Source organism: Onychostoma macrolepis, chromosome 13 (genome assembly GCF_012432095.1).
Source record: "Onychostoma macrolepis isolate SWU-2019 chromosome 13, ASM1243209v1, whole genome shotgun sequence".
NCBI lineage: Eukaryota > Metazoa > Chordata > Actinopteri > Cypriniformes > Cyprinidae > Onychostoma > Onychostoma macrolepis.
Genome location: NC_081167.1, coordinates 25,177,568 through 25,201,990, shown reverse-complemented (window position 1 = coordinate 25,201,990; position 24,423 = coordinate 25,177,568). Strand labels below are relative to the sequence as shown.

Genomic DNA, 24,423 nt, shown 5'->3' with positions numbered 1-24,423 from the left:
TCAGTTTTGTATATTATTTGTGCTGTGATTTCCCCCTTTCCTCTCACACAACAATAGTAGAAAAACTGTTGAGTCTTTTAGTGAAACCATCCGAGCACGGCACTCCCACTGTTTCAAACAGGCTCCTAAAGGACGTGTAACGTTTCATCCAAGTGGACCATCAATAACTTATTAAGTAAAAGTTTCCTGAGCCTGCTAACTGTACTGTGAGCCCTCCCTGCAGACCGTCGACAAGGTCAAGGCTTTACATACGGGTCCCTCTGAATATCGACGAGCCGTGGGCAATAAGAGGGAGAAGAAAAAAAACTCCACATATTTGTCTCTGATTTACGAGGTGGAAGCGAGTGATGCTGAGCAGACGAAAGTGGTTAGCACACACAGCCAAACATCTCCAAATTCTTCTTTTTCTCTTAGTTTTATCTTACCCATAAACTCTTCAGAATGGTATCATCTGTGCCATTGGCTGTCTGCTTGAGGCCTGGCTCCAAACACCCAGGGGATAAAAGTAAGTGTTTATGAGACCACAACTTATTGTTTCACCCTGCTGCTGGGGAAGGGAGTTTTTTGACATTTCGAAATGATTTGACAAAAATCCCACTGAACGAATTTCTTGCTTTTGGGATCGAAAACTGCTGGAAATGCGAATAGGGGAAGTTTGTATTACAAAATGTGATTTATTATCTTATAGATGTTTAATATCTACAAACGTAACTGATACACATCATGATGTCTTCCTATATGTTTGGGTGTGTGTGTCTTTGAACAGGCTACTATATGTAGAACCACCGAACAAGCGTTCCCTTAAAAGAAAAATAAAGAAATAAAATAAAATAAAAACTACCAGGAGCCATTTCTTAAACATATATGGTGTAGTCATGCCACTATTTATGTTATATTATTTAAGGTGTTTTGCAAAATTAAAATTTTATATCATTAGTCAAATAGAACAATATTACTTCTCTGCAAGTTTCTATCATTCAGTGGCATTCAGTTATCGAAGTCAAGGCAAATTGTTATATAGTGCCACCTAGTGGCGAAGATTCGTTATGACTCCACATAAAAGTAAAGTTTGCATTAAGTTTGAATAGAACATCTATTACCTTTTTGGACGGTAAGTAGCCTAAATTAGGTATTCATTCATTTACTTTAGCCTACCTGTACTGTATTTACACAAGGACAAATAATGCATGACATTCACTAAGCATATATAGATAATAATAATTATAATAAATTTAACTTTTATTAAATACAAAATTAGAGATTCAATAAAATTCAGATACCTGAAATCTTGGACCTTGTGTTGCTGATTAAAAGGTTATTTACTAATAAAACAATATGAGTAGAGCTTTCAATCTCCACAGGCCCAGAGACCCCCAGCCATCTGAGTCTGTCAATATTACAATGAAATAAAATAAAATAAAATAAAAAAAAGAGCACTTTAATAATTTATTCTTTAAAGTACTACATTGATAACTTTTATTACTAAAGAACATTATATTGTATTAAACATTAATTATTAAAAAATTGCCTTTAAAAAAAAGTTTTCTATGTTCACCGACTTCTTGGGTTTACAGTGGTAAAATAAACAGAAATCGTATCACAGGATCTCTGGCTGGGTGTTTTGGCCCGTTCTTCTGGACTGTAGCCTACATACTTCCTGTTTGCTCCTTACAGTATCGCAGCCCTGCAAAGCGTCATGACGTCACTGCAGTGTCATTTTTATTTACACGAGACTCCAGCTGTTACATTGACTCGGCAAACAGAGTCGATGTGTGTGTCCGTGGGTGTGTGTCATCGCCACGTGATCCAGCTCGCCAATGTCCTTCTACAACCCACTCAGCATCATGGCTGCGGATGCTGCGGATGCTCTCCTCCCGCACCGCATCCCCGGACCATGCCTCCTGCCTCTGCTCCTCCTGATCGCGTCCGCTCTCCCCACACCGAGCCACGGGCTGCTGGGCTTCCGCCCGGAGGACACGGGAGGAGATCTGTCCGTGCAGGACGGGCTGTTGAAGGCCACCGAAGGGACGCGGTTCATGTTGCGCGTGTACTATGCAGCATCCCCGCAGAGGCTCAACCGGACCGTCAGCAGCGTCGGCGGCACAGCCGCGCCGTGGATCGCTTTCATAGAAGAACCGGAGCCGGGCAGAGAGGGGCAGGTGCATCCCAAACGCAACTTATGCGTGGAGGAGAGCGCCAGGAGCTCGGATATAGAGCTCCTCGGATCTTTCAAGTCAGCCTCCAGCCAGAACTCCATCCTGGTGGAGCTGCTCGCCAAAGACCTGCGGAGAGGAGAGACCATCAAGTATTACTCCATGTGCGCCTTTGACGGGATCAAATGGGAGCACTACCGGACGCGCGACTTCTGGCTGGCGGTGGTGGAGCGGCCGCCGCATACGGACGGGTGGCTACAAGCGGGTCTTTCGGTGCTGCTTCTGGCGCTTTCCGCGCTCTTCAGCGGGCTGGTGATTAGCATGCTCGCGCTGGACCCGGTGGAGCTCAAAGTGCTGCAGAACAGCGGCACGGACAAGGAGCAAAAGTACGCGCACAAGATCGAGTCGGTGCGCAAACACGGCAACTACGTCCTGTGCACCTTGGTGCTGTGCAACGTGCTCACCAACACTTTCCTGGTGGTCTGGATGTGCCAGATCCTCGGAGTGACGCCCGTCTCTACTGCGGCGTGCACTTTTCTCATCTTCTTCATCGGCGAGATCCTGCCGCACTCCGTTGCGTCCAGACACGGGCTGGCTATCGCGTCTAAGACCGTGTGGCTGACCAAGATGCTGATGTTGCTGACTTTCCCCATCACATATCCCATCAGCAAACTCCTAGACAATATGCTGCACCAGGAAATCAGCAACTTCTACACCCGTGAGAAGTTACTGGCTATGCTGAGAGTTACCGACCCTTATCATGACCTGGTGAAAGAAGAGTTGAACATCATCCAGGGAGCTCTGGAACTCAGGAGCAAAACGGTGGAAGATGTGCTGACCCCCCTCAATGACTGCTTCATGCTGGCCTCGGATGCCATCCTGGACTTCTACACCATGTCAGACGTGATGCAGAGCGGATACACTCGCATTCCTGTGTTTGAGAACGAACGGTCTAATATTGTTGATATACTGTTCGTCAAAGATCTGGCATTTGTTGATCCAGATGACTGCACCCCGTTAAAAACCATCACTCAGTTCTACAAGCACCCGCTGCACTGTGTCTTTAACGACACCAAACTGGATGCCATGCTGGAGCAATTCAAGAAAGGTAAGATGTTTGTACATCCTAGGACTCCAGTTGTGTAAAGTTACAACAGGAAAAAAACGTTTAAAATCAGTGTGAAAAAGGATCATTCACACAAAAATCATTTCTCACCCTCATTTCGTTCCAACCCTGTATGCATTTATTTCTTCTTTGTAACAAAATATATTTTAAATATCATGTTAATAAAACATAGGACTTGATTCAATTTATTCAAAAACACTATAGCAACTTATTTTGCATTCCACACAGAATTAAGATGTGCATACAATTAAGAATGCAAAAACATGAAGATGATATATGATGACAGTTTTCATTTTTGGGTGAACTGTTCAGTAACTTCAGTGTACGGGAGAACATATTGTACTTTGAAATTATGGAATTGTAATTGAAAATCTAAATCTAGTCTATAACATATAATGATACATAATATATTGTGATAATGTAATAACATAATAATTAACATATAATATCTATAAAATAACATATAAAATACTTTTTTTGACATCATACATTGCACATTTAGCATCAGCACAACTTCTGCTGACATCTGCAGAGAGGCTGGCAACTGGACTCCAATAATTTGAATTTGTTCCCATGGCAACCATTTTCATTCCATCATCATTGCTTGCTGTTCACCAGAGAGTTTGTATTAGTCATATTTTGATACGCCTTTTACTGAAAATCCATGAATTACTCACGCCAAGCACTGACCTGTGTGGAATGCAGGGATGCATACCATTTCCTCTTGATCCTGCCCTGCACAAAGTCTAGACAGTGATGTGATGCGTTCTGACGCCTGGTATGATATCATACTTTGGCCTCTACTGCATCACAGTGACAATTACGTAATAATGTCTTATTGAGATTGATGGTGTTTTCTGTGAAGGCACTGAGTCAAAGCTACAGAGCAGCAACAGCAGGGTGCAGAGTGCCATAATTCAGCTGTAATGCAGTAACCTGTCAGATGTACCACTCTCACAGGGTACAAGATTCACTGGATTTACCTTCCCCACAGGGCACAAATGTTCATACGCAGTAGATTTAGTAAAGGGATCATCAACAGTATCAGTTCCATAACCGCCGTAGGAATCCAGGGCAGTTTAGGCAACATCCAGACCAAAAATAGGATTTTCAGCACAGACTGACACCGCACTGCATTTTAACCCTGGATTGAGTTTAATCTTTGTGCAAGACTTGAATTTATTTTCCAACACAGCAGAACTGTCTGAGAGAATTCATTAAACTTAGAACTGAGGTCAAAGTTTATCTAATAGTGGATTGCTCTCAATTTTCAGTAATTGCTCCATTTAAATGGAACTGTAAAGGATGTAGCTGTTACAGTATTTTTTTCATGGAAATGTTTAAGAATCTTTATACACCTCTTTTATGACAGTTCACAGTGACCACAGCTGTTAAAGGAATAGTTCACCCAAAAATGAAAATTTGCTGAATATGTACTCACCCTCAGGCATTCAAGATAGAGTCTGTTTCTTCACCAGAACAGACTTGGAGAAATGTACCTGTAGCATTACATCGCTTGCTCGCTTGCTCACCAATGGATCTTCTGCAGTGAATGGGTGCCGTCAGAATGAGAATCCAAATAGCTGATGAAAACATCACAATAATCCACAAGTAATCCACACAAGTCCAGTCTATCAATTAACATCTTGTGAAGTGAAAATCTGTGTTTGTATGAAACAAATCCATCACTGAGATGTTTTTAACTTCAAACTGTTGATTCCAGATGTGAATTTTCATTTTTGATGTTGACAACTATTCTTTTAAGCTCCAAAAATAACATGCAGTTTAGCCGTGTAAAGACATCATACAGGTTTGGCATGACATGAGGTTTAGTAAATGAATTATAGTGTCATTTTTGGGTGAACTATGCCTTTAAATCCAAGTGCTTGTCTGTATAGAAACATCAGGGCAGATTAGCTGCAGCAGTGACCTTTTGGTCCAATCAGTGTCTCAGCTTGGGACCATATGGACAAAAAGAGCAGAGCGAGAGAGAAGAGGATCTGCTTCCTCACACTGTGAGCACCCAGCCTGTCACTCTTTGAAGCTTCTGCCTCCAGTGGACATATTACAGCAGGAATTATGAAATATGCAGGCTCAACCTTTCCCTCTCCACTCAGTGAAGTAAGGCAGATGCTGAACAGCAGGTAAAGGTGAAGCTGAATAAAATGACCTTTTTCTGAAGACTAAGTTACTGAAGTGGTAAAACTAAGTGTATCTGTACTTCTGAAAATAGTAAAAGCTATTATTCTTTTCAGCACATAACAGATATACAATGCTACATTTCAAACATACACTTATTTATAATCTGCTACTTTACCCAGTTCAACCCAACAGGTAAATTCTCTGTATTACTTTATTTGTTCTCTGGACTAAAAATGTCAATTTAAGAATGTTTTTGACCCCCCTGACTTTCATTGGGAGGAAAAACCAGAGACATTTTTCAAAATATCTGCTTTTGTTAATTTTCACTTTTGTGTGTACTATCCCTTTAAACATCAAAAGTATTCAAACATAGGCAGAGTGTAAGCTGTGTGATAAATTTAGAAACAAGAAATCACACAGGATTTGACTGATCATGATTTGTTTGGCAGTCTCCATTGCTTCTCTCTCTGTTGTTTCCTCTTCTAACTCTGCTGGTCTGTCCTAGAAAGACAAAAAGCCGATAAAAATACATTTGAAAAGAACCAAGAACATTAACGGCACGCCCATTGATGTTTGCTAATGATTCCATTGGGGTTTATGCAGAAAATGGTGCTAAAAAAAAAAAAAATCCAAAGGCTCAGGGTTTGTTTGAAAATAGTTTGCTTTGCTAAAAAACTGGCTCTAAAAAAAAAGAGAGAAAGAAATGGCAAAAAATCTAGAAATTTAAACCACACCAGGGAATGAAAGGAGATGATTTAGTTTCTATTCAGTTCATAAATTATCAGCTAAAATGTATGTGCAATTTTGAACTGTTGGTGGCGCTAGAGAGTTATAGGGAGTTGCCATAGACTCTACCAAAGGAAAAAAAAAAATAGGTGCCTACACACCTTTAGTGCTTGCCCCCTAAGTGTATGACCCCTCAAATTTCAGGATCAATAGCTAATTCCTATTCCTCAAACTGTGTTCTGCATGAATAATCAGACCTTTAAGTTGTACCAAACCTGTAGGAGTTTCTTTCTTGTGGAACACAATTATATTTTGAACAATGTTGGTAATTAAATAGTTGATGGTCCCCATTGATTTCCATAGTATGGGGGAAAAAAATACCATAAACTGAAATTCTTCAAAATATATTTTTTCGTGTTCAGTTGAAGAAAGAAAGCAATGCAGGTTTGGAACAACATGAGTAAATGGCAGAACTTTCATTTTTGGGTAAACTGTCCCTTTAAGCTCAAATGCAGGTCAGTTGCAACATGAATGCTGCACAAGTATCAAAATTAAAAAGGCCTAAAACATGATTTAAAAAAGCAATTAACAGAAAATCATGCATTTATTTGCATATGCATTTTTAGGACGAACTGTGCTATTGAATTGAAATCATTCAGGCATTTCCTTCTGTGTGTTTCTTTCCGTTTTCAGCTACACACTGTGCTTTATTTAGCATTTCCCACCGTACTGCTCTGCTATGCATCACATGAGTAGAGTATAGTGCCAGCTTTAACGAGTTCATTTGCTTGGCACAGCAGCTGAGGGAATCGCAGGGACATCCGTGTGGGCTCAGACCCCCTGGCTCCGCGTGCATGCGTGCGTGTGTTATATAATAGCATAGTGATGTAATGCGGCTCCCTGAACATCGGCTTTGAGGTGTATCGAGCCGAGTGCTGCATTGCCCTTGCTCTCCACCTGACTCCTGCAGAATTCTTCACTTCACTCAGCGTGTGCCGCTACCATGGAGACCACAGCGTGAGAGAGGCTTCTGTCCATTGGGTTCTCTCTATCCAGAGGTTGAGGATTATGCATTTAATCTTCTCCGCCTGAAATGATATTCCAAATCTGGCTGACTGATGATTAACAGAAGTGCTAGGGATGTTTCGTTTGTTCAATTGCAAAGAGCTTCTGTCTGGGAATTCAGTGAACAATCTTGTATAAGAAACACTGGTCTGCTTCATATTTTAAGCTTTTTAAAAGGGTCATATACATTTTTTTTTTTACAATAATTTAGCTTTTATGACAATTTTTTTTGCTGCTGTTCCTTTAAGATTCCAATGAAAGTGCCCTCTTTGCATGTGAAATGAGATATAGTTTTGCTGCAGCAACAAGCTGCTGGTTTGCAGTTGGTGCCAATATAGATTTAGCAGCCCCATATTTCAATAACAGACTGTTGGCAAAGCTGCATTATACATTATGAGAGATTTATAAAACAATCTGTTGAAATGACCAGACTTCAACTGTTAGTTTCTAATGATTCCTCATAACGCTCTGGTAAATATTAAATAGCCATTGTTAATACATAAATGCATCTGACATTACAACATTGTGGATGTGCAGAACAAGTGTGTGTGTGTGTGTGTGTAGCCTATATATGTACACATGCACACACCTGTATATTTATGTAACAATGTTTTTGAAAGTCTCTTATGCTCACCAAGGCTGCATTTATTTAATCAAATATACAGTAAAAACCATCATATTGTGAAATGTTATTACAATAACTGTTTTCTATTTTAATAGATTTTAAAATAGAATTAATTTGTGATGCAAAGCTGAATTTTCAGCGTCACGTGATCCTTCAGAAATCATTCTAATATGCTGATTTGCTGCTCATGAAACATTTCTTATTATTATCAATGTTGCAAACAGCTGTGTAGGAAACATTTTTGTAGGAACCATCTTTTTTTTCAGAATGCCTTGATTTTATAAAAAGTTCAAAAGAACAGCATTTGACATAAATAAAAATCTGCTGTACATTACAAATGTTTTACTCTCACTTCTGAACAATTTAATGCATCCTTTAAAAAACTAAAAAACTAAAATGACCCTAAACTTTTGAACAGTAGTGTATGTATAAATATATAAATAGCCTACAGAAAATTTCACATTTTGGCATCATAATTATTTTAAATTATGGGAGACGTGAACTACTGTCAGAATAGCCATTAATGCCCGAGCAGCTTTTTAAAGACTCAAAACTAGCAAATTCCAACAGATTCCAGGTTTTTAGCATGCTTCATCATCAGAGTCACAGGGCTTCACAAAACCCCATTGCATAACCCCTCAGCGCTCTTTACATAAGGTCAGGTCTGAATCTTCAGAGCTGTCATAGTTAATCTCTTCACGAGCCTTCATTTCAAGCACTCTTTATGTTATGTGACAAATCAGTTTAACAGTGCAAAAGACTCTCTGCAACAGAAATCACATACACAAGTATCCAAAGGGTCAAATAAACGGACAGGGCTTCATTTACTAAAGTTGCATGACAATTGATTTTGCACACTTTGCCTAATAACTTCATTGATTCATGGATTGATTTAAAGGGATAGTTCACCCAAAAATGAATATTCTGTCATCATTTACTCACCTTCAAGTAGTTCCAAACCTGTATGAATTTCTTTGTTCTGCCGAACACAAAGGAAGATATTTTGAAGAAAGTATGTAACCAGGCTGTTTTGGGGCACCATTGACTTCCATAGTAGGAAAAAAAAATACTATGGAAGTCAATGGTGCCCCAGAACTGCTCTGTTTCCCACATTCTTCAGAATATCTTCCTTTGTGTTCAGCAGAACAAAGACATTCATACAGGTTTGGAACCACTTGAGGGTGAGTAAATGATGACAGAATAGCACTGCAGTTTTGTGAAAATGGCTTTAATATACTTTGCATAAATGAGGGTGCAGATTACGAGTATACAATTAAATGCCAATTGCATATCCCGCCGTGATGCTCCTATGTCTTTCTCTGGCGCTGTAAAGGGAAATCTCATTTGGCTATCGTGCAGAGGGTCAATAACGAAGGAGAAGGAGATCCTTTCTATGAAGTTATGGGCATTGTCACTCTAGAAGACGTCATCGAGGAAATCATCAAGTCTGAGATTGTGGACGAAACGGACCTCTACAGTAGGTGTTTACTATTTCTGTTCTTTAAGTCTGGTGCACTTTTGCTAGGCCTCATTTGTTTTCTGTTATCTCATCTTTCAATAATGAAGTTTCAGATGAACACTCAAACCCTGAAAGTTACAAAATCAGTCCAATAGTGAATTACAAGAAGAATATTTCCTCTACACAGCCATTCCAGAGCATTTGTCTGAGTGAAAACCTGCCCTGATTCCTACTGCTTCCTCATGCATAGTTGATAACAGTGTGACCCTGTTGCAAATAATTATCGCACTAATTGTATTCCAGAACTCTGTGTTATTGTCTTCTGGCAAAGCCTGTTCTCTGCAATTATCAATTCATTTTTAACCATGATTAACAGTGCTAACATACTGGGGGAGACTAGGGTTTGTACTTGTGAATTCATTTCTGCACACACATTTACCTTAACATCTTGACTACAAAATAAGTTTTCTGCCAAGGAAATAAGTTAGAGTTATGAATACCATCTTTTGTGACAACATATCCCGTTAGCGGCAAAGTGGGGTAAGTTGTCACAAGGGGAATCTGCAATTATAGTGCAATAACTGATTATGGAGCAGAAACAAGGAAAAAAGTGATTCAGCTTGGATCTTCAGCTGTAACCATATACTTAACACGTTTTAGTTTAAATACTACTAAAAACAATACTGTTATGTTTAAGTTCAAATAATATAATAAAACACATAAAATATCATTTGCATAATCATTTGAAATTTCATTTCATTTTAGCAATAATGGACACCCTGCAATACAATTGTGCAATAAAACTTTAGTTAAAAAAAAAACTAAAATACCAAATATCAGAATGAATATCCTATATTCTTGAATTATATATATATATATATATATATATATATATATATATATATATATATATATATATATATATATATACAGTGTATATATATAAAATAACAATAAATAAATAAAAACTTAATCCTATAAGAAAATTGATGCAGGTCAATCAAAGTGTGTTGTTGGCACATATTTTATTTGTTTATTCATTCATTCAGTGTGTATGGCTAATCATTTCATTTTATTCTTGTTATAAAAAAATTAAGATTTATAAAAATTAAGGGCTCTAAAAAATGCCTAAGTAACATTTCAATGCACATTTTTTAAACAAAAAAAGTGTATTATATTCAATCCAATTATCTTGAGTGAAATACTATATAAATTGCCAGGATATCAATATAACCGTTTTTTTTTTAACCTTTTATTGTCGATATTTTGCATCTCAAGCATATTTTCTATGCTCTCATTCACTTGTTATTGGTTTGAGGTAAAGCCTATCCAGTATAATGTACTGCCGTTGTGTTGTGGCAGCTGATAACCGTACGAAGAGGAGAGTGTCTCACCATGAGAGGAAACAGCAAGATTTCTCCATATTTAAACTGTCAGAGAGTGAAATGAAGGTCAAAGTTTCACCACAGCTTCTGCTCGCAACACATCGCTTTCTAGCAACAGGTAATCTCAATTCACAGTTGTCAAATATTTAACCCTGTTAATGATCAAATCAGACAGTTTTGGAATAATATAATTTGAAGTTTTAAGAACCTGAAAGTTGTTTTAGGTTTAAAGGACATACAGTTCAAGACCAAAAGCATGTGTTCACATTAATTTGACAATATCTACGCATTTGGTGCAGCATTGCAAATCATCAACAAATGATGAAGGATCAGAATGCTGCCGTTTCGTTGTCAAAATCATTAATGTGTTTGTTGTCCTCTCTGTTCTCTTTCTTTCGGTAGAAGTAGAGCCTTTTAAGCCGACGCATCTATCAGAAAAGATCCTCTTGCGATTGATAAAGCACCCAAGCGTGGTGCAGGACCTCAAGTTTGATGAGAAAAACAAGCGAACACCAAAGCACTACCTCTTCCAGCGCAACAAGCCGGTGGATTATTTCGTCCTCATATTGCAGGTAAAGTACTACAGGTTTTAAAAGTCATTCTAAAAGTCATTATAAATAAATGTTAAAAATGTAAAATATTTTTTATTAAAAAAATTTTATTTGTTCAAATTGTTATGCAGATGAAGAAATTTATAACAAAATTATATTACATATAATATAAATTATATTATAATAAAATGCAAAATAAAAGATTTTTCACTATTGGTCCCTTCTGTAAGTGGAGAAAAATGCTGTATTCATCAGTTTTCATACACTAATTGCAAACAGAGGAAAATAAATCATTTTATTAAATCTTTTTTTTTTAAATATATATATTTGTAACAAATATTCGTTATGCTAATCAATTAATTTATAGGATTTTTTTTTTTTTAATTTATGACAAAATTATAGTACATTAATACAATGCTAAATAAAAGCTTTTTCACTTTTGGACCCAACTGTAAGAGGGGAAAAAATGTCACTTTCCTAAATTTTTATTATTGCAAACTGAGAAAAAATAACTCGTTTTTATTAAATAATATATTATAAAAAAAAAAAAAAAATGTTAATCAATTAATTTATGACAGAATTATACTACATTAATGAAATGCAAAATAAAAGCTGTCACTATTAGACCCCACTATAGGGGGAGAAAAATGTCATTTTCCTCAATTTGCAATAAAATTTTTTTGAAAAGATTATATATTTGTTCAAACTCTTATGCTAATCAAAGAATGTATGGCAAAATGATATTACATTAACTGCATGCAAAAAAAAGCATTTTCACTATTGGAACTCTATTTTTCTCAGTTTTTATAGTTGTAAACTCAATTTTAAAGGTCTCAGCAGTGCAAATGTGTGAACCATCTCTCTCTGGCTGCAGGGTCGAGTGGAGGTAGAGATCGGAAAAGAGGGACTAAAGTTTGAAAACGGGCCATTTACATTCTACGGCTTACCTGCTATCATGACCATCCTACCCACAGGTTTGTTTACTGATTTAACATTTGCCAGAATTCATCACTGGAGCTGAACAGTGCCTCATTAAATAAATCAACCTTAGTTTCCAGAATATCTTGAACAAGGTTTTCCTGCAGTAAAAAATATTAATGAGCAATTAAAAACTCTGAGAGGCGTTGAGCGTGGAGCATACGTGACCCCTCTAGCAACGCTCTCCAGAGATAATTAAGGCAGCAAATCTAAATAGAGCGGCTATGGAAATCTTAGGAGAGTAGAGTCGGGTAATTACAGCAGGAGAGACACTCTCATCTGCCCACTCAAGTAAAATGGCACGTTATTATATAAGGATGAATATCTCATAAACTCAGCATCACGAAAATGTAAAAATATCTCAATTTAGCTCTTGTTGAAGAGATTAATTCAGAATGAATGTGTGTTAAATGTAAGCTAAGTGTCTGTCTCTCTGGTGAGGGTTTTCTCTGCATCTCTCTGTGATATAAACACACAAAGAAAAGACACAAACATGTACTGTATACCAACACACTCCATCCAGGACTTTAGCATCTGCTAATGAGATATGACATCTACATGGACACAAAGAGATTCTTTGTATGGCATATGTTTCGCTCTCATAATCACGGTCGTAACACACAATAACACTAAAAGGTTTTATGCTTTTTTAGCATTGCATTTCTTATTTTTAATTTTTTGGTCACATTTTAACAGTTAAAAAATCAAAAAATTAATTGGAAAAAAAAAAAAAACATTTTGAGATGCAGTATTTTATAAATAATATAGACTGAATGTATCTTCAATAGGAGAGCATTTTGTCTTCCTGCACTGGCAGAATGTTTGAGTTATTTTATGCATAAACATTAAAAAAAAAAAACTGATAAACAAATAAGCAAAAAACGTACAGTACAAAAGACAAAATAAACTTAATTTCAGGATACAATGTATGAAAACAAATCACAGTATGCAGTTTTTCAATTCAAGTACAATCATTTTGGTTCAAGGATTTTTAGATATTTATTCAAAATTAAATAAAAGCCCACTTTTGCAGTGAACAGGTAAGCCCAATCAAGTTGTGTCCATTTAGCTGAATTTTTGAATATATAATTGCAATTACTCCAAAAATGTACTGAAATAATTTTAAAAGCACACTAAGGGATTTTCTTCCTCAAAATGTATAATCTTGAAAATAATCTCCACTATGAAACTATTTATAATCAAGTACAAATATTTTGGTTCAAGGATTTTAGAAAACAATTAAAAATAATTAAGAGCTCACTTTTGCGTACATTTGGCTGAATTTCTGAATATGGGAGTCAATCTCAACATATAGTTATATAAGTATATATAGTAAGCAGACTGGAAATTAAAATATTATATTAATATTAAATATCTGTGGCAATAATTAACTGAATGACTTCTACTGGTGTGATCCAGTTCACAGATCACCGTCCCGGAGCAGCGGTCTCAATCATTCAGATACTACAATCCACGGAGGCAGTCTGGGTCAACTGAGCATCAGCGGAGGACCGTATTTACCAGACTATTCAGTTCGCCAGCTCACAGACCTACAGATCATTAAGGTAAACTTGACCATGCTGAGTGAGGGGAAAATTCAGGGTCATGTTATGTTTCATACCCCAATGTTAAAAGAAATTAGTCATTTTAAGACCATTAAAGTGTTTAACCTAAATTCTCATGACTGAAAGAGAATTTCATTCTTATTATAGTAATGAAAATAATCCTGTCTAGATACATTATTCTTTTTTTTTTCAATAATAAAATAATATATAATTTATTTTTTTATTACTGTTTGATTTTATAAAAAAATATTTAGCAGCATTAAATTTAATATGACCATAATATATACTTACAATTGTACTTGCCATTTAAATAATAAATGACAGTGTGCACAAGGAAAAAACATAAAAATATATAAAACTACACTGTAAAAAGTTGAGAAAACCCATTGCCTTAAAATTATTAAGTACATAATAATTTTTAAAAAAAGTTAAGTGAACTTGACAATTCAAAAAAAATATCATTTACATTTACTTAAAAATTTTAAGGAATGAGTTTCCTCAATTTCTTTAGGTTAAGTCAACTTATCACTTTTTACAGTCTACAAGCAAATCTGATTAAAAAGTCAAATTTGTAATTTAGATATTACACAAGTTAATATAATATAATTAGACAATGCAATATTTACTTTTGACTCATGGCCCACATGTTTCACTTTAACAGTAATGCACTGTAAAAAGTGATGTTGACTTAACTTAAAAAAACTGAGGAAACCCGTTGCCTTAAAATTATTAACTAAATGATATATATTTTTTTTTTTAAAGTTAAGTGAACTTGACAATTCACTTAACTTATTTTTTTTAATCATCATTTACTTAAAAATTGTAAGGCAACGGGTTTCCTCAATTTTTTTAAGTTAAGTCAACTTATCACTTTTTACAGTGATGGGGATTTGGGGTGAATTGAAAAGAAAAGTCTTTTTTGATTGATTTTGAGGTAAAATATGGCCCAGGTCAAATTATTTTGAGGCTGATCCAAGAACTCCCATCAAGTTTTCATTTTTCGGTGTTCTTTATCTTTGCTCCAAAAGTGCTAAAGTAAATACTTTTTAATAATATTAAATCATGTTTATGTAAATAATAATGTAACATTCTAATGCTATATGTTAAAAATCAAATGGAATTATGAGATGTCTCAGTATGTTATGCCATTCTTTCCAGATCACTCGTAACCATTATCAGAACGCCCTGACAGCTACACGCATGGACAGCTCTCCACAAACACCCGACGCAGAGAGTCAAGCACCCGGGGAGAGAATGACAATCCCTGAGACGCGTTCCAACAGCATCGCCCTTCCTCTGACAGAACCACGGCCCTGTCTGACCCGATTCCACCAGCACAGTCACCTCTACAGACAGCCAGACAGCACCACCACCCTTAATGAGAGGAACCGCATCGTCCGTGAGTGCATTCGCTTCTCATTTACAGGCAGTTTGACATGAAAGCACTGAAATACATTTCCTCGGGAGCTATAGGAAACAGTTAAAAAAGCTTTAAATGACAGACCGTTTGAGCTCATCTCCAAAGGCTTCTGATCTTTTCTGAAGTTGGCAGCGATTGCATAACCATAATGGCAAGCCACCACTTGAGGAACCCCCGAAAGAGTTGTTTTATGAGTTTGAATACACTCAAATATAACCATGACGTATCAATGTCAGTCATTGTAATCTTTGTGGAAAGCGAGCATGCAGATAATGCATGTTGGTGGTACATGTGAAGGAATTAGGACATTTCTCACAGCATCCAAGTCCAAGACAAGACAGATGGCCGAACTCTAATCCTCTTACTAAAACTAATCAGACTTTGTGTGAAAAGGTTTAACTCTGATTCTTAAGCTAGAAATCACTTAGAAATGTCAAACGCAACTAAGTTCAGTTTCCTCTGTACTAAAGCGTACACAGGATCAAATGCAGGGTAATCAAATTACGCTGTTAAACGATATCATATCAATGTTTGCATTTATATGAAATGCTACTGTAAATATTTAATAGACTTTGCGTGCAATACAGATTAAAACTTGATATGAGAGCAGTTTCACAACCAGAGTCAGAGTTTTAATTAAAACCTCCATGAAATCATAACGGTTTGGCTTTTTGTCAAAATTTGCTAGTGTGAGGTTATTTCAAGTCAAGTGTAAAACAGCCAAAATATTTGTTTTGTTTAGTTTTTTTTCCATGGACTAAAAAAATTGACCAAAAATATTGCATAATCTTTAATATAATTTAATGTAGACTTTAAATTTGTTTACAACTGTACTTTTCATTTAAATAATAGCATAAATGCTAATTATATAAGACATATACGGTGATTCTTTTACGTTTATTAACATGATCAATGCACAATGTGCTTTCCTGAGGGAAACAGAAATACAGTCTTTAAAATATTGTGTGATATGAGTTTTGAAAAATAAAATGAGATTTTTATCTAATAAACATGAAAATCTCTTACAGTCTGCACTCTCAGAAATAAAGGTACAAAAGCTGTCACTGGGGCGGTACCTTTTCAAAAGGTACATGTTTGTAAGGGTCCATTTTGGTACATTAAAGGTACATATTAGTACTTAAAGTGCACATATTTGAACCTAATAGGTACAAAAGTGTACCTTTTGAAAAGGTACCGCCCCAGTGACAGCTTTTGTACCTTTATTTCTGAGAGTGTGAAATATACATAAATACCACGTGCCACCAATCGAATGGTATAACAATAATCAGACAGCAGCAAAAATACAAAATAATCAATTAATCTTACCATCCTCATCCTTCATCAGGATCTTCTCCCTCAGATCCATAATCCAAAAACAAATGCAGAATAATTTTCTTCTTCATCACTCGGGAATTGGTGAGAAATAGTCCGCTGTTCATTGTAAAGAGTCTTCATTGCTTTCATCCTCAGTAAAAACTGTGGATACTCTCGGGTTGTCATGAAAATGAAAGGCTACTGGTTGTTTTAAAAAAGGTCAAGGTCTTTAATGCATCCACCCCAACTTCCTGTTTCAATAGGAAATGTGGCTGCATTGATAACTGCATACTAGCTTTATATTGCAGTCAGAAATAGTAAGAGTAGTATGCTGTTTCAAATGTCAACGAAGGTCAGAAAATTGTGTTTGGTAAATCAGTTTTGATGTCAAAAGACATGGACCCAAAGCTTTAAATGTCTTTTGATTGCTCATAGTTGTTTAATCAGATACTGCTGCATGGTGGTTTATTTCCTGTGTGATCATCTGACTGTGGCTCTCTGGCTCCCCCTGTAGGAAGTAAGTCAGATGGACAGAAGAGCCCCAGTGACTCCGTGTTCCTGCGTATGGATGACACCCCATACATAAGAGACAATCGTGTGGAGAGAAAAGAAGGAACTGGTGGGTGAACTGAAGGATGATTTCTGAAGCCAAACCATCATGACGTAATTTTATGCACCAATATACAGTGTTTACCTCATTAAGTCCAAAAATGTTTATAAAAGCTGCTAAAATCCAACTCAAAAGAAGAGACTGGGCATTACGTGAGCATAAATCACTGTAGAAACTGCACTTTTTGACATTCAAAAATGATTTTATTTCATTTTATTTTGACATATTTATTCATCCTCATACCATTTCAAACCTGTATGCTTTCCATGGACACGCAATGAAAATTTGTTAAGAATATTCTTTTTTAGTACTTTCAAATTCATTGACATTTTTTCTGTTTCTCAAGCAATGCTATTATACAGTACAACTTCAAGACTTTAGAATATAGTTTTTAATACTGTAGTTGTATAGACTACTTTAATTATGTACCTTTATGCAGTAAAAGGTTCCTAAAGATTCTTCAAAATATCCGTATGTCTTTAAAAGAAGTAAATACAGCATACAGGTTAGAAAATGGCCTAAGGGTGTGTAAACAATGACAAAATGTTGATTTTTGGCCGAACTATTCCTTTAAGAAGGGTGGTGGTCTGCTCTCTGACTAAAGGCACCCAAACTTTCAAACACTGGAGTGGCTGTTTGACAGCGAGCGAGACGTTTGACAGACTGCAGGGAGAGGAAATGCATGAGTTCTAGTCTCTGTTTATATGACCTGCAAAGGAATGTTGACATCAGGCTAGAACTGTCCATTTCAGCTCTGCTTGTTATGACTGGAGGTTAACAGGAATGACTAAATCAAGAATCATGACGTTTGGATGTATAGAGAAGAGAAGAGAAGAGAAGAGAAGAGAAGAGAAGAGAAGAGAAGAGAAGAAGAGAAGAGAAGAGACTAACCAATGACTTTCCAGTTTGTCATGTGATCGTGGCCCGTTGTCATAGTGTGTCCGATCTATTTCAGATGCGACGGCCGTACCCATGGAAACAGACCTGTCTACATCCCAGCTCATCAGCTCTTACTCTCTAGGCGGCTCGGATGAGAACCTGGGGAAAAAACTGCTCCGGAAACTCAGTGTGTATCAGCTGCCAAGCACCTGACTGAATCGCAAATTTGTGAATCTGCCCAGTAACGACACAACACCTGCGTTTACAGCGGCACACACACACACACACACACCTGCTTTTAGTCTGCAAACTCCATCTGTTTCCTAGCAACCAGCCAGGCAAACTGCAGCCCACACATCTGTTTAATAAAAAAAGACAAGTCACTCAGAACAATGTGATTTACGCAAATAGGACATATTTCTGGGTCAGCAGGCTTTGTTGCTCCTGGAAAACCATTTTTATCAAGAAATCATTCATGTTTAAAAAATTGCTCTGGCATAGCTTTCTGACTAGCCTATAACCAACTAGACTAGTCAACTGTCATTGGTTCAGTAATGTTTCCTACTTTCATTCATGCATAAAGTAGACACTTTTATAAAGCAATTCGTATATACCTCTCTGGGAAGCAAACTTATAACTTACAAACTTATAGCTTGTAAAGCTTTCTATACTGTATAGATAGATACGTTTATATATTATATATTCAAGATTTACGTATCAACATTTTCTTAATTATTATATTAATTAAATACATAATATTTAATATTAATTAATTAATTTAGTATGATTTATTTATTTCTTTTTACAAATCTGTCTTTTATTTATTCTTTCTTGAAAGTCTAAAGAACCTTGAAAGGGCTTTTCAACAATTTTTAAAACGATTACAGTTAGAGTATATTTAAATTTTAATTCCAGTGTTTATATATAGAAAATGCTATTTTTTATTTCAAATATGCCTTTTGTCAAGCTAACATTCAAAGTATTGACAAACCTTACTCTCCTGGTAAAAAAATAAAATAAAATAGTTTTGCGAATTTCAATTGATTTTAATTCTACTTACATTCAAATTCAAATTGCAATTCTGCATCCTGTTTCAGTTTCAGGACTTGCCTTGAAATTTGAACAGCGTTTTTACTTAAATTCTGAATGGTGCACGACCCTGTCAGAAACTCGTTCTATTTGCTAAATCACAGTCTTCATCAATCAGACATTTTCATCACTTATTAATACTTATCAGTTGACCGCTTTTTTTTTTCCTTCAAATATTCAGGTCAGTTCAAAACTAGGCATTTTACATTTCACTTTCTACTCTCCAGGCAACAAAAAAAGAAAGAAGTCTCGTGATGGAGATAAACCTTTGGAAGACAATCCTGAACAATCACAAGTGAAGACCTAGCATTCATTGTACGGGTTTACTTCTCTCTTGCTCTCTCATCTGCTTCTCCCACAAATGTGAAATCTTCTCCAGCCTTCCTCTGGATCCTGAGTGAGAGAAAGCACAACCCAGTGTACAATGACCACCACAACAGATGTAGCATCAGAAAACCTTGCCTTCAGGAATATACTGTTACAACAAACCTGAAATATACAACATGCAGCAAGACACATGTTTTTTTTTTCATTGACGAGATGCTACGTAACCGTTGATATACTACAGTTTTGATGGCGGTTTATGATGATGTCATCTCCAGTCACTGTGGTAATGACATTCTGACCTCTGACCCCGGGCAAAGCCAGCAAGCACAAGCCTGGAGAGCCGAAGCCAACCGTTTGACCAATGAGAGGGCAGAACCTTTAGTATGGTCATCTTTCAGTAGAAACAAAGTGTTTATTGTGTGATTTTCTATCATATTATAAGTGAGAGGTATTTATCAGGCTGTGCCTGGAACTTAATTAAGATATCAGAGCACTTTGAGACAGATCAGACCCATTTATTTCATATTCTGTTGAATAGCTGAGGTGTTGACAGAGAAAAAATACCTATATTAGGTAAGTGCTGTCAGAATCTTTTTTTTTTTCTATTTTCTGTGTTCAAATTATGAATATTTTATGTTGATTTCTTATCATTTTGCTTTCATTTTTGCACTTCCGTTCGGCTGAGAGCACAGGGTACAAAGAGATTTTCTTTTTAGCTATTTTAGGCCATATTCAATAGTTTTTAAAAATAGTCCAAGATGCCATGCAAGCACATGTATTTGACAATAGATTTATTTGTTTAAAAATAATAACATTTATTATATCGGCATGCTTTTCTCAAATAGCAGTGTTATTATTGTTATTATTAGAACAGCATTGTGTTTACTGTATGAAATATAGATATTTAGGATATGCGCAAGCCATAACTTGAAAAAAACTTGAAGCATTGATACTAAAATGTCACCTCAGATATAAATATATATAAAAAACTTAAGCAATATCCAAAACAAGCAAGAAGCGTATATTATTTTGTTTTGAGCCCTTTTGAAAACGATATACTTAGTAATTTACTGCAACACGCTGAAAATCTCACCCACGTTTCCTTTCATAAGCATGCTGCTATACGTGAATTTCATCTTCAAGCTTCATACCTCTTGTAAATTAAGCCTTTTTAAAATGGCATTCATACTACCATTCAAAACTTTGGGGCCAGTAAGATTTTTTTTAAGACTTATTTAGAAAGGATGCTTTAAATTGATTTTTTTAAAGATATTTATGCCACAAAAAAAATTATATTTGAAATAAATACTGTTTATTTGAACATCAAAGAATCTTTAAAAATAATAATAAGAAGAAATGTTTCTTGAGCACCAAATCAGCATATTAGATTGATTTCTGAAGGATCCTGTGACACTGAAGACCGGAGTAATGATGTTGAAAATTCAGCTTTGCATCAGAGAAATAAATTGCATTTTAAAGCATATTTAGAGAGAAAATAGTTATTTAATTTGTAATAACATTTCACAGTATTAGTGTTTTTACTGTATTTTCAATCAAATAAATGAATACTTACTGGGTATAAGAGACTTTTTCATAAACAAAAAAATCTTACTGACCTCAAACCTTTGACCGGAAGTGTACAATCACCAAAGTATCAGAAAAATATCTGAGCTGCCATCACTGGTTCACTGCCATGACTTTCCCAGCATGCCGTGTTCATGACAAACTAACCAATCAGCTCATCCCTGCCAACAACAGGTCACATGATTACATTATGCCAGGGGATTATACATAGGATGTGTTTTGCATGAAAGGCTGTTTTTTACAGAGTATGTCGAGTTAATATCTCTCTCCTGCATGCACGCAGCAGACACTGGTGATACATAGAGACTGTTGGGCCACAAGCGAGACTCTTTTTGCCTCTATGCTAACAGTGACCTACCACACCACCACGAAGTCAAACACAGAAAGCACAAAGACTCAGGCTGGAAACCACTGGATGTCTGTTTCTTTCCCTTTCTTGATATTTATCCCTAATATTTAATAGCAATAACCAAGCTATAGCCCCTTTTATAAAGTTGCTTTGCATCTTGATGATCTGGAGTGAACTGAATATGTCTGCTTGCTTTTAGGTCACATGGACACTTTGTGTTGTGCAATACTGTGAGCTAAAGTCACTCTACGGAGAGCACATGCTGACAGAGAAAAAGACAGAAAGTACAGGGGGCAGCACTTTTTACGTCACGGTGCTGCATTGCAGGGTGGGCCGATGACGCATGCTGATGTCTGGATCAACCCCTCCAAACAAACACATCCACTGATTGCTTTAGACAAGACTTCCACTGAAACAACACATTCAGTGACGTGCATATTTAAGCCTTAAACTGTGGGTATTTGTTAAAGACGTTTAGAAAATCCTCTCCAGCTTTCGCTCTCTGTACAGTGAGTTGGCCGAAGGATAGATATATGTTTCTACAGAGTTTACAAAGACTTCTATTTGAAAACACCTGATGAATTGTGTATGACTTTACAAAAAATGATGCTCTGATTATTTAAGGACATATATTATAAAGAGAATATGAAATGTTCTATTAAGTCTTGATGTGGTATTTTAGAATGAGAAGTACCACTGACCTCCCAATAAATTAGGATTTGACTCAAATTTGTCATTTTTGCTCAAATGCAGTAAATGAACACTTTTAAGCAGCAACACCAAAGGTTTATGGTGTTCCTGAGCTCATAGTCCTGTTATGGAAGATTCATATCAACAAATTTCACTTCAGTTACATGAGTGAAAATAAAGTTCATCGAGTTCTAACAACTGCTGGACTATTTCAGGATGATAACCTTTGCTGGGTGTTATTTTGGGGTGGAACGCATTCTTTGAATATGCTTATCATAAAGTGTGTTCAGATAATGCCACCCGATCAGTCAGAATCTGCTACATTGAAGGCCTATCACCATAGGTGCCATTTGTGCCTGTTTAATGGCAGATTCTTAACAGGGTTCCCACGGGTCCTTGAAATCCTTGAAAGTTTGTGAATCTGATTAAAAATTTTCAAGGCCCTGGAAAGTTTTTGAAAATAAACAAACATAGATACAGGTCGTTGAAAATTCCATATTACTCCCTCCGGTCCGCTAATGTGTTATTTCGCCAACACTTTGTGGCATATGCATACTAGCTTGCTTGATTTACATTGCACATTTATGCGTTACGTTAAGTGTTTCCCACGTGAGGTACTTTGTGTTGTTCGTTGCCATGACGTTCACACGCACACAAAACTACTAAGATGGTACCTCAGCGTTTCACAGACGCACCGTGAAATATTGCAAAAATAGGCTGAAACGTGATGACTGGAAAATGCAAGTTTCAAGATATTTGGCTCACCAAAGAAGATTACAAAGAATGGCTTGCCAGAGATCCAAAGGATGTAATGTTGAATTGCTTTGCTTGTTAAGATAATGGAAAGCCATGAGGCAAGAAAAACTTAAAAGCATATTCATATATCTTAAAACTTCTGGTTACATGAGCCTAAGCTCTTTTCAATAAAATCCATGCAAACGTTAATATCAGATCATTTTAGAATACAGTATAGTATGTACCAAATATTCAATTTTATGCAAAACAGAAATACGACAAATATCAGATTTCTGTCATATGGCTAAAAATAAATGCAAAAAAAAATTTGCTTTTTTGCATAGTTGTGTTTGACACATGAAAACTGTAACAATGTATCTTACAAGGTGACGCGATGTAACCTTTGCTCTCACTTGAAATGTGTCCCCACATTAAGTCCTTGAATTTGAGGGTGTTGGACCTGGAAAGTCCTTGAAAGGTCCTTGAATTTGAAGTTAACCAAGGTGTGGGAACCCTGTCTTAAACTTTTGCTCCCTAAAGTTAAAAATATGGTTATAGCTTTACATGGAGTGAAAAATTAGTTATAGTTCACCCAAAAAATGTAAATATCCTGAAAATGTACTCACCTCAGAGTCAGATAAATTTATCATTACATCACTTGCTCACCAGTGGATCCTCTGCAGTGAATGGGTGCCGTCAGAATGAGAGTCCAAACAGCTGCTAAAAACATCACAATAATCTACAAGTAATCCATACGACTCCAGTTTATGAATTGATGTCTTGTGAAGCGAAAAACTGCACATTTGTAAGAAACAAATCCATTTTTAAAGGGTTAGTTAACCCAAAAATGAAAATTAGCTTGTGTTTTACTCATCTGCAGCAACGGCTTCTGTGTGCGTTTATTACGTTAGAAATATGGATATTTATCTTACAAAAACACATGGATTCGCTACAGGAGGTCTTTATTCACCCCCAGAGCCATGTGAGGCACATTTTGTTATGGATGCGTGCACTTTATTTCACGTCTTCTGAACTGTTGACAAAAAGCACCCCAAGCTTATCCTCATTGTAAGGCTTGGAGGGGCCAGGATAATTTTTTATATAACTCTGATTGGATTCTTCTGAAAGAAGAAAGTCATATACACCTAGGATGCTTTGAGGGTGAGTAAAACAGTCTAATTTCATTTTTGGGTGAGCTAACACTTTAAAGGGTTTTTATCTTCAAACTGTGACTTCCAGTTAAAATACGAGTCCACTATCCATAATCAGGAGAGAAATATGCACAGCTCAAGCAGAGTTTACAAGCGACAGTCTAGAACAGTTCTAAACAAATATGGCGGTGGATTTTGATGTGAGAGAACAACAGGTACTGCTTTGTTTCTTACAAACATGCAACTTTTCACGTCACAAACTGTTAGTTAATGGACAGGAGTGGTGTGAATTACTTGTGGTGCTATTATCAGTTTTTTAGACTCTCATTCTGACGGCACCCATTCACTGCAGAGGATCCATTGGTGAGCAAGTGATATAATGCTAAATTTTTCCAAAACTATTCTTATGAAGAAACAAACCTTGTTGTCACAGTGAGTTTAAAATTGACATGCTTATAATCTGAAAAGATAACAAGAGTAATGTCTAGTGCCAATCACTC

At 36.3% G+C, this 24,423-nt stretch overlaps 2 protein-coding genes across 3 annotated transcripts in view; one reads left to right on the top strand and one right to left on the bottom strand.

Moving 5' to 3' along the window:
• The window catches only part of hpse2 (heparanase 2), a 92,188-nt gene extending 75,331 nt beyond the window's left edge, over nt 1-16,857 (bottom strand). The window contains exon 1 of the mRNA XM_058796401.1: nt 16,522-16,857. The gene's annotated coding sequence lies outside the window, so the exon portion shown is untranslated. The remainder of the gene's footprint in view (nt 1-16,521) is intronic.
• Nucleotides 482-22,065, top strand: LOC131552549 (metal transporter CNNM1). 2 transcript variants are annotated; one of them, XM_058796400.1, is made up of 11 exons: nt 482-505; nt 1,575-3,261; nt 9,171-9,314; nt 10,659-10,799; nt 11,084-11,253; nt 12,107-12,206; nt 13,630-13,775; nt 14,934-15,174; nt 17,024-17,128; nt 18,075-18,185; nt 19,315-22,065. In XM_058796400.1, exons 2-11 carry the CDS (start codon nt 1,818-1,820, stop codon nt 19,392-19,394), a joined length of 2,682 nt encoding a protein of 893 aa, XP_058652383.1. In that variant the 5' UTR covers nt 482-505; nt 1,575-1,817; the 3' UTR covers nt 19,395-22,065. The 2 variants fall into 2 exon arrangements, with proteins under 2 accessions (XP_058652383.1, XP_058652382.1); XM_058796399.1 differs by lacking the exon at nt 482-505 and having other exon boundaries at nt 1,346-3,261.
• Nucleotides 22,066-24,423: the final 2,358 nt, after the last annotated feature.